The sequence below is a fragment of the Benincasa hispida genome, chromosome 10, assembly GCF_009727055.1.
Source record: "Benincasa hispida cultivar B227 chromosome 10, ASM972705v1, whole genome shotgun sequence".
NCBI lineage: Eukaryota > Viridiplantae > Streptophyta > Magnoliopsida > Cucurbitales > Cucurbitaceae > Benincasa > Benincasa hispida.
The window spans coordinates 16,600,517-16,615,755 of record NC_052358.1 but is presented as its reverse complement, the minus strand read 5'-3'; the positions used below and the strand labels follow the sequence as shown (position 1 = coordinate 16,615,755).

The 15,239-nt window shown below is 32.3% G+C and overlaps 1 protein-coding gene across 1 annotated transcript; it reads right to left on the bottom strand.

Moving 5' to 3' along the window:
- Positions 1-3,561: 3,561 nt before the first annotated feature.
- LOC120088359 (zinc finger CCCH domain-containing protein 66) lies at positions 3,562-6,605 on the bottom strand. The gene is made up of 2 exons (XM_039045586.1): positions 6,418-6,605; positions 3,562-5,921 (listed from the first exon to the last, which is right to left on the bottom strand). The coding sequence occupies exon 2, from the start codon at positions 5,889-5,891 to the stop codon at positions 3,804-3,806; it is 2,088 nt and encodes a 695-aa protein (XP_038901514.1). The 5' UTR covers positions 5,892-5,921; positions 6,418-6,605; the 3' UTR covers positions 3,562-3,803.
- Positions 6,606-15,239: the final 8,634 nt, after the last annotated feature.

Sequence of the window (15,239 nt, the reverse complement as noted above, 5' to 3'; positions counted from 1 at the left end):
TATATAGACAGAAGTTCAATGATTAAGTGCATATTTATTTCAAAAGTATAAAATCAAATATCAAATGAATATTAAATATTAAAATAAAATTTTCAAATTGTTATTCAGTGAGATAAAAAGGATTTTAATCATTTAAAACTTGAAAATCATTCTCAAAGCATGAGTTTGAATATGAACATTGTATACGAAAAAAGTTCTAAAAATACATATTCTAAACACAAGAATACAAAGAAAATATAGAGCTTTAGAGAAATTTAAACTTAAATAAGAAAAATATAACCATACATATAATAAATAAATAAATATATAATCACTATAAAAGGACACAATCTTTCACCTACATAGTCTAAATTCAGTCCCAATTCTTTAAGTTGATATATAAAATCTTCTATAAGTGCAAATATATGAAATAAATATGTATATCGTACATTAAAAACGAGAATGAATCTAAATTTTCATATTCATGGTATTTTTTTTAGATGAAAAGATACTTATTAAAGCTTGAAATGATGCAACTATTCATCGAGAATAGAAACCTTAGCTTGGAAGTATGCTTTAATGCTTTTTTTTTAAAGACTTTTAGCTCTAATTCTTAATAGTGCAACTTATTTTCTTATTGGAGTAATTCTTGGTAGAGTCTAATTTAGAGTTTACTGACCAAATCAATAAAATTTAAATAGACTGGGGACTGTTCAATATATTTAACTTAAATTGGATTTTACATGTTATAAAATTGAATGATATTTTTATATGTTAATATTGTGTTATATGATGTTATGTCACATTGTTTATTTAATTATAATTATAAGGTGAGTATGTTAATAGTATTAATAAGATTAATTATTTCTTTTTTAGTACAACAATTATGAAGATGAAAAATCAAACTTTTGATCTTGAGAGATGGTGTACATGCTACTTACCAACCGAGCTAAGCTCATTCTAACCGGACTAATTATTTCTTGTTGCTTCAATTGATAAAAGATAAATAGAGATCTATAAAGTAGAATATGAATTATAATATTTTATCAAAATAAATCAATAAAATTGAAGTTCAAAAATATATATGTAAGGTGGTTGGCCTTCATTGGTTTGATAAAGGAAAGCAACAATTTCAATGTCGATTTTTTTTCGCACAAATGATAGGTAAGTTTGATGTTAATCTTTTACTCGTAAAAAACCGTCACGCGATTAATTAGAGTATAATTCAACTATTTAATATAAAATGTAATCAATCAAAAGACGAGAGATTCAAATTAAAAGAGTAAAGAAGTTGGTCTATTCGCATCCATTAAAACCTAATAAATGCCTTTCAATTTTCAATAAGAATCCTCATCACAGCGACAAAATGTTTAGGAAGATAAAGGTAGAAAGTGCTTTTCTTTTCCCTTTATCAACCCAAAAAAGTTTGAAGGGAGTTAGCATTGTAAAGAGAAGCCTCTCTCTTCACCTTCATTATATTGGATAGCAACCTACTTTTCTTTATCCAGTGCTCTTCCCACTACCAACACCATAAAAGAAAAAGAATATCATCAAAACAGAAAATATATTTCTAAAGCAGTAAAGAAAGATTGTCTTTTTGGTAGTGCTCCATAATCCCCTCTCCCACTTTCAATTTTTAGCTTTTAACCTTTTAGATACTGAACTTAATTGGAGAATTTTGAGAGCTTCTTTAAATTTATTATCAAACCCTTCCCATGACCAAATACGAGAATCTCGTTGTTTAGGATTTAACGAGAGTGTTATGTAAATTCTCTAACTTTTATTTATCTCTATATCTATATTTTGTATTTTGTTTCTCTTCGAGATAATACAACAGTTTCTCTCTATGTTTGTAGATGGAGCTAATACACCATTATTGAACTACGTAAATATGTGTGTCAATTTTCTTTTTTGTTCATTTGTTTGTCACTTATTTATGCCATAACATGGGAAAATTAGGCAAAATGACCCATTAGAAGTTCTATTTTTTGAAAACAAGTTTTTTTGACCCATTGACGATGAAAATGATGTAAATATGGTTGTATAATTACTCTTATGCCCCTTACCACCAACCTACCAAATTAATTCACATTCTCCACCTAAAATAATTTTCACACAAAAAAAATTTCACCAAATTTGTTGGTTGTATAATTACTCTTATACCCCTTATTAAATTTCCACTTTCAATTTCAACCACCAACCTACCAAATTAATTCACATTCTCCACCTAAAATTAATTTATCTAAAAACCTCTAACAAAAAACGTAAGAAGGTATGTATTTCTTTTGTGTATGTATTCTCAATAGTTCACTAATTTCTGGAAAAATTGACAAAACTAAATGACATTTTTGGAGTTTGATTTATTGCTTTGTTGATTGTTTTGTTTTTTTTTTCAATAATACTTGTTTTTTTTTTAAATAATGTCATGCATTTGATATTTATTTATAAAATTTTTTAAAAAAATTAAAAATAGCAATTTTTTTAAGATATTGGGTCGGGCTTCACCAGGTTGGAAGCAAATGAATTCAAATTACTCGGTCGGGCTTCACCGGGAACAAAATAAATGTTTGAATAAATTTGATACCTGGTTGGGCTTCACCAAGTATTCACCGGGTAGAAAGAAAATGAGTTCAAATTACCTGGCCGGGCTTCACTGGGAACAAAATAAATGTTGGAATAAGTTTGATTCCCGGTCGGACTTCACCGGATATGGAATGAAATGATTGACCCCTCACATGATGTTTTTAGAAAAAAAAAATTAACATTTAACATAAATCTAACCTAGATTTCAAATAATCATTTTATAACATCTAACATAAACTAACATTGAGTAAAAAAAAATGAGAATTCATATCTTAATTGAAAAATCTCAAATAATCTTACATGAAAAGAAAAATGGCAAAGGAAATAGAGATAAATAGAGTGAGATTGAGGAAATGGTAAGAGTGACCGAAATGGCAAGAGAAAATAGTGAGAGTGAGAGTTTGGAGGGTTTGAGTTAACTTTTGAAATGTAAAGGGTATTAAGGTAATTTTACTTAATTTTCAAAATTGTGGAGTCAAAAAAACAAGTTTTTTTAAAAAGGGTCTAAAACTCAAAAGAATTATTTTTATCAATTATCCGATGACATGTACAATGGTAGAATTTTACACTAAATTATAAAGATGCCTCTGAAGTTTGCTCATTGACTCGAAAGTTTGTAATATTATCTTTGAATTTTTTACAGAAATGTAAATTCGTTAGAATGTTAAACAAAAATTAAAACTTGAAATAGTATAGTAGTGGCCGACCTGATCTCTGTTCCACGTTACTGTCTATATCCTAATTCTCATATAAAATTCAAACAAATTTCTACACCAATGATAGTTTTGAAACATTGATAAAAAAAAAAAAAATCAAAGATAATATTACACCTTTAAAATAAATAACAAGAGTATTTAGTACTTTTATAATTTATCTTAATATTCTATCAAAGATGTATTGTGAAGCTTTGAATATTTTTGTAGGGTCATTTGAACATCCAGGATTCAGAATTACAGAAGATAAAGAATGAGATAAAATGTTATGTTTAACAAAAGAAAGGGAAGGTTGAATATAAGATGTGTTATTCTTCAAATGAAAAGTAACTAGTTATGGAATGGGCAGAAACATTTCTTCTGCCCAAATTTGATCAATACTCTGGATACAATATTCTTTTAGCTTTGGGAAAATCTCCCCTACCTAATTGTGATGAATATCAATGAGCTTTTTTAAAAAATCATACAAATATATAATACCAGTTATCCGTTAAATGGAAGCAAAAAAATGTGGCCAAACTTCAAAGCTCAAGCAACTAACTGCTCCTGTTCCATGTACCTTTGCTTTGAATCGCCATTGTCGAGATGACAAAGCTGCTGTTGCTGTTGCTGTTGCTCGTCCATACTCAACTGCACAGAGTTTTCAGATGGAGCATCCTTCACCAGGGACTGAACCCACGACACGTCTGGCTCGGGAGCAGCAGTGTGCATCGTGGACGTCGCCAGAGAACTGGTGCAACTGTTTCGGAATCCAAATGATGCAGACTTCCTTAACTTGTTGAGTTCTTCTCCACGAATTCCCCAGTCTAATTTTCCGTCGGGCGAACCCCAATCAGACAGGTTCAAAGGCATGGCAGTAGTGGATGTAGCTGGGGGTGAGAGTCCCGAATGACGGTTCACCACACTACGTTCGATAAAACTCTGGCTACGCTTGGCGAAAGCAGCAGCCCTAGAACTTAGAACGCTAGCTGCAGCAGACACGGATGGTTGAGACGACCTTGCAGGAGGGGATCCAATGCTGTTAGCATAGCTTGAGAGGAAAGACTGGTTCAAGCTTTGGCGCATCTGAATCCCGGAAGGGGATTGTACTTGAGATCCCACAGAATCCAATGAAAACCCTTGTAATTGAGGCAAAATTGCAGGATCTACGGACCCAAAAATGTCATCGAGGTTAGTAGGGTTCATGCCTCCAAGTCCATTCAGTTCTCCATTTCTACTCCTTGGGGATGGAAAAGATGCGGGGGTTGGCAAGCCATTGTTCCATCTGGTAGGGGAAGGTAGGCAGGACATCTCATCCATTAGCTGTTGTTGTCTACGGCGCTGACTTTCAAGACTGAGTAACTCAACATCTAAATCTATGTCTCTCACGCTCAAAGAAGCCTTTAGCCTGCTACCTGGAAGCTGCAAGGTCGGAGGCGTAATATTACATTGAGTCTGCCACATGGTTCCACCCATTGGAGAAGAAACTCCAGAAGGAGTTAAAGGTGGAGTTGATGAAGGAGGTATCAGAGCTGAAGGAGAACCAAGGGTAAGTGGACTAATCGATGCAATGTCTAGAGAAGAACCACATATTGATCTTGGAGACAGCACAGCAGAACCGGTTGAAGCATACAAGGGGCGGAGCTCTTCTGGTTTGTGAGCAAAGAAACAGACTTTTCGGGTGCATCCAGTTTCATCCTTGCAAAGACGGGTACGATATTGAGCAGGATGGAGCCAACATTCAAAAATTCCATGAGCATATTCACAGGCATCCCCTCGTCTACATGTTCCCTTTCGGAATTCTGGACACGGGACACAACTGTAATGGTATTTCCTCGGGTCCCGCCTCCTTGCATTCTCTCCAGGGTGAACAAATGGACACTCTGTCCAATCATGCGAGTAAGCTCTTGTACAAGGTTTGATCTTAAAAGTATACATTCTAAACTCATCAGTGCTATAGATTCCATTCTTGATGTCTGGAAGTGAAAGATCGACTGGATACTCTTTCTTCTCTGTCCCATCTCGTGAAGCCCGAGGGGTTGATAGCTCCAGTGGCTCCAACGTTTCTCTCTCATAAAATATTGACTCAGATGAACCGAGAGCTTCTTCACGACCATTTAGCAATTCTTGTAACACTTTTTTCCTTGAACAAGAGGCTGAAGTAAAATCAGGAGCAATCAAGTCACCAGGCCGGTTACCGTTTGCATCGACAGCACTCACATCAGCAGAAGCATCAAGCAATAGTTTGACAACCTGATCTGCAACAGCAGAACCACCAGCAACAGCACAATGGAGAGTTGTTGCACCATCTGAACCACAAGCTCGATTGACATCAACACGACCACTGCGAAGGATATAAGACAGAACATTCATACTCCCAAACATGGCTGCAACCATAAGAGGAGTCCTTTCTTCATACCCCATCTTTTTTGAACCAAAAATCCTCCCATACCACAAACTTGCCTCATCAATATTATAACCATCTTCCTCAACAGCACTCCTAAATCCAATCAGATCATCTGTAGCTGAAAATTCAAGCAAAACAGAGATACAAAATCGCAATCCCCCTTGTTTAAATCCGCCGTCCATCATGAAGTTAGGGCTTGCAGATTTCCTATTGCAACCATTGCACATCATAATCTAATCCGTCCTAAGACCTTCAAATTTCTACAGAAATAATAATTTGCAAGGAACACAATCAGAAATTGCAATCAATAAAAGGAAAGTCCAGAACAAGAAAGAAACCACAAAAAACCAAAACCCACAAAGAAGGTATATTAGTTTAGATTGGTGAAAAAATTATCCAAATCTTTAGCCATTAAACCATACTCAAACTAGAAGAGCAAACAAACTCAAGTAGAAATGGAAAGAGAAGAAAAATTACGACACCCAACAAGCAAAACGACATAACAAGAACAACCCCTGTTTGGTTACCGGTAAAACAGCAAAAAGAAAAGAAGAATGAAAGAACAGAAACGGATAATTCTCAGAAACTGAAAAACTGTACCCAACACGAAATACTCAGAATTCAGTCAGTTGCTTGCTAACAACAAACGATTTAACTAAAAAAAAAAAAAAAAAAAAAAAACTCAAAAGAAGAAAACCCCATTTCAAAATCATGTTCAAACAACACATAAACTTAACAAAAGCTGAAGAAAATTACCTTGAAAGAAAGAAAGCGGGAATTGGCAGATCGAAAGAGAAGCTGAAACAGAGCTAGATTTTGGTTTCTAGACTTGGCTTTTTAGCTATGAGAGTAAAGCGATTAGAATGAAAGTAGGACTTTTCTTCGTCTGCTCTCTCACCTTTATTAGGTTGGAGTCAAAAAGACCAAACTACTTCTATGAATAAGCCAAGGCTCTTCGATCTCCGCCACCGTCCTCTTCAAACTTTTTCTTTTTCTTTTTTTAATTATATTTTCTCTCTTGTCTTTTTCGTCTTCATTTTCTCCTCTCCCAAATGAAACTCAAATTCAATCCCAAATGAAATGCAACTCAAATGCACAAATTTAAAAAATAATAAATTAGAAAATACAATAATGTTTTGGTCTTTTCTTTTCTTTTTTCTTTTTAAAGAATTATGTTTTGGTCTTTCTATTTGGATTTCGTTATTTTGGTCATGTATTTTTGATAAATTTTAAAGTTAGTCAAGTTAAATCGTTGTTGGTTTTTCAGAAGTCGTATCTTTAATTAGCATTTTTTTAGATTTATGAAAATATATTTACATAGTATTTTTTTTATTGAATTATTGTTATTATTTAATCAATTTCGATGTAAAATTAAGCTTAACATATTATTTTGATTCCAATACTTTAGAGTTTATTAAATTTTAGTCATGTAAATTCAAATGGTTGATTTTAGACATCCAAATTAATTTTTTTATTGATTAATATTTTTCATAGGTACATAACTCAACTGGGATATGAATGAAGAGATTTCGTGGCTTAAATTCCCCTATTCTTATTGTCCTAAAAAGTAATAATAATTTTCTTACAAATATATACCATGTATGAATATGTTTTCAAAATTTATAGTGAAAAACAATAATAAATAACAAAGATAAAATTAAAAAATAACAAAAACCATCTATAAGACTAAATTTAAAATTTGTTGAAAGTATATAAATTGAAATCAAACATTTAAAATATAATATTAAAATTGAAAAAGCTCTCAAGTATAAATACCACAATTGTATTTTCTTAACTAACAACCAATTTTAGAAGACTAAATTTAAGATTTAACTAATAAATCTAAAATTTATTGTAATTATAGACTATAATTAAATAATTCTCTAAAAAGACTATAATTAAATATTTGAAAATTTGATAAGTATTTTAATATAATAATACAATTGTGGCCCACATAAGGGAACTGGATGTCTTTTGGTTTGATTGCAGGTGCGCCACGTGTCGGCACATCAGTGGAAGAAATAGTGCACCAAAGGGACCTATCGATATTCCGGATCATCACGCCGTACGCGTTTTTGGTTTGGGAGAATGACGTGGCATTTCCACCGTCGCGCGATGTTAAAACACAATATGTTAATATTCAATTTTTTTTACAATTTAAATTCATTGTTATCTTTATTTTTTTTAATTCAAGGAAAAAATATCTTTTTTACTCTATATTTTGGTTTTAATTTCCATTTAGTCTTTAAATTTTAAAATATTACAAATTTACTCTTTTAAGTTTTGTGTTTGGTTTCAATTTAATCTCTAAGATTCAAAATACTACGATGTTATCTTTGACATTTGAGTTTTTTTTAATTTAGTCTCTATGTTTCGAAATTTACATAATTAGTCTCAATTTTTCACTGGTCACTTTCCGTCTTTAGAGTTAGTTTATGTTAATAAATTAAAAATCATTACAAGATATTAATTAAGTTTCACTGTTTTTATCAATTGTAAAATTAAATTGAAATTTTCATTTCATAATTATTTTTAATTAATTAATTAAAATTGACGTCAATAATTGAGAGTAGTATTTAATGACAATTTGAGGTTAAAAGTGTAAAATCTTGAACCCATGGATTAAATTGAAATAAAAATCAAATCTCAGTAGTAAAGTTGTAACATTTTGAAACTCAGAGACTAAATTAAAACAAAACTCAAAACTTATGGACCAAACGTGTAATGCTTTAAAATTTATAGACTAAATAGAAACTAGATTTAAAACCTAGGGACCAAACTTTTGGATTCATACAGGTCTACGGTGGTTCATGATGCAAGAAGTAGTTTGGAAGCGTGGTTGTCGGAGTTCATGGATGGTGAGGGAGGTTGGAGGTGGCCTATAGTGTCTTGGGAGCTGCTTGAGATATGGGATCGTATCCAGGCAATGGGGGCCTAGGGTGAGGGGAGAGGATTATTGGATTTGGGTGTCGGATGCTAGTGGTCGGTTTTCTATCGCTAGTGCTTAGGAGAGTATACGTCCTCGTCGTCCTATGGTGTCTTAGACTGGTATTTTTGGGCGGGGGTAGTATCCCGCATCACTCCTTCTGTGTGTGGTTAGCAGTGAGGGACAGGTTGGGTACGCTGGATTGGTTGAGGAGTTTGGGTGTGTTATCAGAGAGGGATGTCTTCTGTGTGGATGAGGTGTGGAGTCACAGGATCGTTTTATTTTTTGAGTGTGGGTTTGGAAGAGAGGTGTGGTCTAGTGTGTTGCGTCAGCTGAGTTCGACGCATTGGGTGGCTGGTTGGGATGTAGAGTTGAGTTGGTTGTGCCGAGTGGGGTCGGATAAGGGTGTGCGTAGTAAATTATTCCGTGTTTTCTGGTGTGCGTCCATATACTACATCTGGCAAAAGCGTAATCGGCGGCTGCATGGAGGCCGACCGAGGTTGGTGTCTGCTCTGGTTCATCTTATGATCTCTATAGTTCGTGCTCGTGCTACTTCCTGGTGGGTTGACCTTCTTGGTCTTATCTAATGTGTGTATGGATGTTTCTTCCTTTTAAACTTCACGTTGTTATCTGTTCTTTTTTCTGCCTTTCTTTCTGGTGGTTTGCATTTGTGTGTTGGTTTTATTCTAGTCTTATCTCGTTGGCTTTGTTTTGGTTTTCTTACCCTGTCTTTGCTTGTGCTTGTTGCTTTGATGCCTTATCTCGGGCTATGGGATCCCCTTGTTGTTGTATAATAATATCACTTATTTTTTAAAAAAAATTTTTTTTAAAAAAAAAAAAATCCCTGAGGACCAAAACGATATTATTCCCTAAATTCAATTTTCACCCTTGCTTTCTTTTTAGACGTCCCTTGCAGACTTCAATTTTACGTTCATGACCTTAAATTTTGAGTTTTTCAATATCTTCTTGTAATTTTGTGTTTTAGTCCATTTATGGAGGTGGTGGTGTTGAAATTTTTTCACAACTTCTCGCAACAAGAAATTACGAGAATTAAAAAAAAAAAAAAAAAATCCAGTTCCATCTTTTACAAACATGATTACTCTCTTTCATAAATGAATACATAATTTTTATAACAGGTACGAGTATGAACTCAATTTGAATTTATATTTATTTTTTTTATCTTCGTGGTATGGGAAAAAATATCACACTAAAAGTTGGTTGATAAAAAGCTTTCAACAAGAAAAAAAACCTTTTTAAAAAATTATATTGGTTGATAAAATTTTCTCACAAGAAAAAACTCACAATTGTGAGTTTCAAACAAGAAAGGGAGAATGAGGCTAAAAAATATTTAGATGGAAATAAGTAAAATAAAAAAAATTAAAAAATCCGAAATAACAAAAAATGTGAAGAAAAAAAAAAGGAAAGTAGAGAAAAGTCCAAAATCTATAACAAAAATTGTGAGGAAAAAAAAAACAAGAGAAAATGTGGTTGTCAAATAAATTGTGAGAAAAAAATAAGTAAGAAAACTTAAACTCTTTAGTAAAGGCATTTAAATAAGGACCTTCAATATTAATATTGTTATTTTCAAAACTTATTAGAGAAATATTGTTGTTTTGAAACTTATCAGAGAAATATTATTGTTTTGGGAGTTCGAGGCTAGAAGTCGAGGGTTGAGAATTCGATTAATGTAGAGGTCGAACGTTGAGAACTCGACAAACAAAGAAAAACTTGTAAACAATATGTATATTAGGGTTGTCGAGGGTTGAAATTTCGACATAGGGAACCTTGCTAATTTTGTATATTAGGTTATCGAAGGTTGAAGTTTCGACATACATAAGTCGAAACTTCAACCCTCGACAAGGAAGATAAGTGGGTGAAGCTAATTTTGTGATGAGGATCTCGCTCTAGAAATAAATCTTGCTAATTTTATGATGGGGATCTCGCTCTAGAAGGGAATCTCGTTATAAATGTGGGTTGAATCTCGTGAGCATCGCTAGGAAGACAGTTTGTTAAAAAATGCTTGAGGATCTCGCTCTATAAAGAAATCTCGCTAATTTTGTGATGGGGATCTCGCTCTAGAAGGGAATCTCGCTAGAAATGTGGGCTGAATCTCGTGAGCATCGCTAGGAAGACAGTTTGTTAAAGAAATGCTTGAGGATCTCGCTCATAATTGTCTTCACTTTATTTACTTTCCATAGAAATATATATATATATATATATATATATTATATACATGACCAATGAGAAAAAAAGTTAATAATCATTAATGAAAAAATAACAACAAAAACAGAATTTTGAATTGTAAGAGAGAGCAGATTGTGAGCGAGAGCGAGATTAAGTCTGCCACATGGATTAAACGATCAACCAGTTAGCTGACGTGGTCTGCCCATATCAAAAAAAGAGGAAAGAAGGGTTTTTATCGAGATAGAAGGAAGTACGCCTGGATCAGTAACAGATGCTGATGAAAGATAGGCTATGGGATGCATTTGGGCGGATCAAAAAGCTCTGCCCATGCCTGAAGCAGAGGAAGAAGAAGAAGAGAGGCAGCTGACTTATTGAGTGAGACTAACAGAACGATAGCTATCACCAGGAAGCTAGTCACTGTGCTGTTCAACATGCCGATAAGTTCCTACCAAGTGTCACGTGATCGACCCGCTATCGCTAATTCAATTGAATTCCATAGGCCGCTATTGCTATGAAAGACTATCATTCACAAGCGGAAAGTCATTCAATGCATTCATTCACTGTAACTATGGTAGAGAAGATAGCTGTAAACGCCTCTGCTCTTGTTAAGCTAGTCTTTCATCTCTGTACTATAAATGAGCAATGCCCGAACCTGACTCAAGATAGAGAAAGAGAACAGATAGGCTATTCCCTCTGTTGTCACAAAGATTTTTGACTCAGCCAGGAGTGAACGAGATTCTGATTCAAGTTTTGTCAGTCAGTATCAGTAGCTAGGACTGGTAGCATGCTTAGAGGAATAAGCGATGCCATTGAATCTGTTAGAGGAAGGCTAGAAGAGAGTAGCTCATGCCCTTTCCTTCTTCATCCAGTAAGGTATGAAGCACTAGCTCAACCACACCAAATTCTAGCAAAAAAGCTTTTCTTCCAGGGTAGTAAGAAAAATAGCGGTTAACGGAACACTGACATATTCTGAAAACAACCTGACTACATGAAGAAATAGTAGGTTTATCAAAGAGCTTTGATTGGATGTTGATTTATCTTTCTTGTTAAGGGAGACGATGACTTCCTCCAAAGAAGATGAAATTCATCCATATGATATGTTCATTTCACTATAATAGAGGATATAATGTCAAGAACTCTATGATTTTAAGATTTATTGAACGTACAATAAATAAAATAAAACAAACTTCGACATATAATGACCAAAAAAATGATATTTTAATTTAACATTCATTAATATGTCTAGTCTTTTCATATTTCATTCGCCGCTTTGTTTTTTCTTTATATACTTATCATTCAAGTACGAGTTTAGTTTTAATTTGATCTATAGATTTTAAAATTGACACTTTTGACTCCAGTTTTTCATTAAACACTTATTTTCAATTTTTAGTTCTTAATGTTAATATTTACTAATAATTTAAAAGAATTATAATCAATTAACTTTCTCTACTTATTTTCATTATAATAAAAAATAATATTAAAAGTTTCATTCATATTTATTAACACCGAAGACAGAAAGTAAGTATTTAATAAAAAATCAAAATGAAAAGTGTAAATCTCGAAATATAAGAACGAAATTGAGACAAGATCCAAACTTCAAGAATAAAATTGTAATATTTTAAAATTTAAGAATTAAATCGAAATCAAGCTCAAAATGAAAAGCACAACAAACTTAAAAGATCATTTAAAAACTAAACAAAAAAAAAACCTTGAAAAAAATGCTTTTTTTTTCCAACAAATTAAAATATCTAACCGTAGTCGAGATAATTTTAAAATTATAATCACAGCTTCCAAAATATAGAAGCCAAACTTATAATTTAACATCGTTGATTATTTTCGGCTAAACTATGGACAATATATTTAAATGCACTTTCCAAACTTTCACTTAAAAAGTATAATTACTTGAGTTTTCTTTTTTGTTTGTTTAAAAAAAATTAATAAACTTTCAAAGTTTTAATTAATGAAACTTTTGAAATATTTTTTAAATAAACAATAAAATTAAGGACTATTTTTTTTTAATAATTTATCAATCAAGAAATATAAACGGGTATATAGAAGCCGCCAAAATAGTGTTCTTGGTCTTTGGTGCGGGGGATAGAGTTTATCCGACGATCAGTGTTTGTTTGGGGACATGGCGATCGACGGTTCAGATTAAGTTCCTTAACGACAAAGCTGAAGCGCAGCGCCCTCCAATGTTGACCTTAGTCTGAGAACTGAGAAGCTGAAACCGGCGTCGAAAATTTAAATGCTAAATAAATATAATAGTAGGGTCCACGATAAAAATATACAAAAGAAAAAAAAAGAAAAAGAAAAAACCAAAAATCACTTTTGTTCTTAACTTAATAAAATAATTTACTCTCGATACTTTAGTTTGACGATGATTTAATTCTTATATCCTAAATTTTTTAACAAATTAATCTTTTAAGTCTATATATTTTATTAGTTATAACGATTTAGTTCTTACTATAAAAATATTATTAAAATTTATTTCCCATAAATTGATCAGGAATCAATATTTTTATAAAGTATAAAGATTAAGTCATTACACGATAAAGTTGACACTTAATTTTGAAGTACTAAATTGTTATTTATCAAATCTTAGGGACTAAATTGTTATAAATTTAAGAGGACGTGGACTAAATTGTTACAAATTTGAGAGTACATGGACTAAGTCGTTACTAGCTAAAATTCAAGAACTAAATTTTTACTTTTATCTAAGTGTTTGTAACTAAGATTTTATTATAATTATAAACATTTCATTTTTTTTTAATACATAAGGTGGAAAATCGACTTCCTAATATTGAGGTTAATAGTACTAAAAGTCAACTAATGTAGAATATGTAGTCTCGAACATTCATGGACATGAAAGTAGAAAGTTTATTAACATGTCAGTTTTTTTTATATTAAGTTTTATATTTGAAAATAAATATCGTATGAAATAAAATTTTATGAATATAATTCAAAAAGAGGAAGTACATATCACTCAAATAGAGGAAGATGAGAAATAAAAAGGAGAAAGAAGATGGGATGAAAATTAAAAAAAATAACAACTTATAAAAATCACCTCTAAGTATGATGAAAGTTGCAATTATACCCTCAAATATTTAATTGAAAGTATTAGACTCTCAAACTTCTACGAATATTAAAATTTAACCTTCGAAGTTATAATGTTGTAGAAATTAAACTTCCAAGTGATATTTATATAATTATGTAAACTTGAGGTCCAATTTTAACACTTATACAAAATTGAAGGCTCAATTTTTTAACATTAAATATAGTGTTACGAACCATTGTTTTTATCAACAAAATTAGCCTCATATTTCATGAAATAAGGCTATAAATGACCGTAATAAACTTTGAATCAACTGATCATTAGTTCTTTCATTATTTCATCGTTCTTAATCTGTCCTTTAACTTGCTATAGCTATTCTACAATTAGGGAATTTGTTCAATGGTAGGTGGGATGAAAATAACCATTACCATAAATTTCAATTTATTGGGATTTCTTTCACTGCAAACACATATTTTAATCCTTTTGTTAATTTAATATGATCTAAACTCTTTTCAACTTTTGTATTTTGAATCTCTAAAATATCTAAGATAGATATTTCCCCTCTTCTCCGATTTCTTTATAATCCCTCCCTTGATTTTCTTTTGAATACATTTGGCAACACGATGTTGATTTAATGAGAAAGGAATGTATGAGTTACCTTTCTCGCCATAAGTCATTCTTGGTTAATTTGTAGATTTTAAGAACTTCGTTTTGTCTTTGAAGTCCTAATGCATGCATTTTGGTGTTTGGAAGGTTGTATACTAAAACCCTCAAAAGAACAATCAGAACACCACTAATCAACAATTTCACTCTCGAATTGTAGATCTTTCTTATGAAGGTTCTAAATATCAATGGAGTAGTCGGGTAATCGAAGGGGATTTTAGATTTGTTTTGAGATTATAGTGGGGTAGTGAAGAGCTTTTGGTTTTGTTTTGGGTTTGGGTAGTTGAAAGATTTTGGTTATTCATTCAATGTTTGAAATGATTGATGCGAGAATGACTTTTACTTCTGGAAAAAGTGAGCCAGTTGATGAAGGTTCAAATTTGAAATTTATTGTCACATTTTTTCAATCGATTAAAGGTATGTTGATAATTTTAGACAGTTTTAATTTAAGTGTAATTAATAATCTTTCTTAATAAGATAGTAAAATCTTATCTATATAAATTGTTTTGGTATTTTTTTCGAATGAAAAGTTAAAATTTGCTACGGCAAGATCCCGTTGTCAGCACTAGATCTTCCACCATGTTGTTGTTGATGGAAGCATAAATCACACGGGCGAGCCCAAGATGGTCATTTGACCTTGGGCCTTTTGACTCGACTTTTGTAGGTAGCGTTTGGGCCACCTGGGCCTAAGTCAAGGTGTCTTGTTGGGCCTCTACGGCCCATTTCCCTCCTTTCAGTCTGCCTCCTCACCTT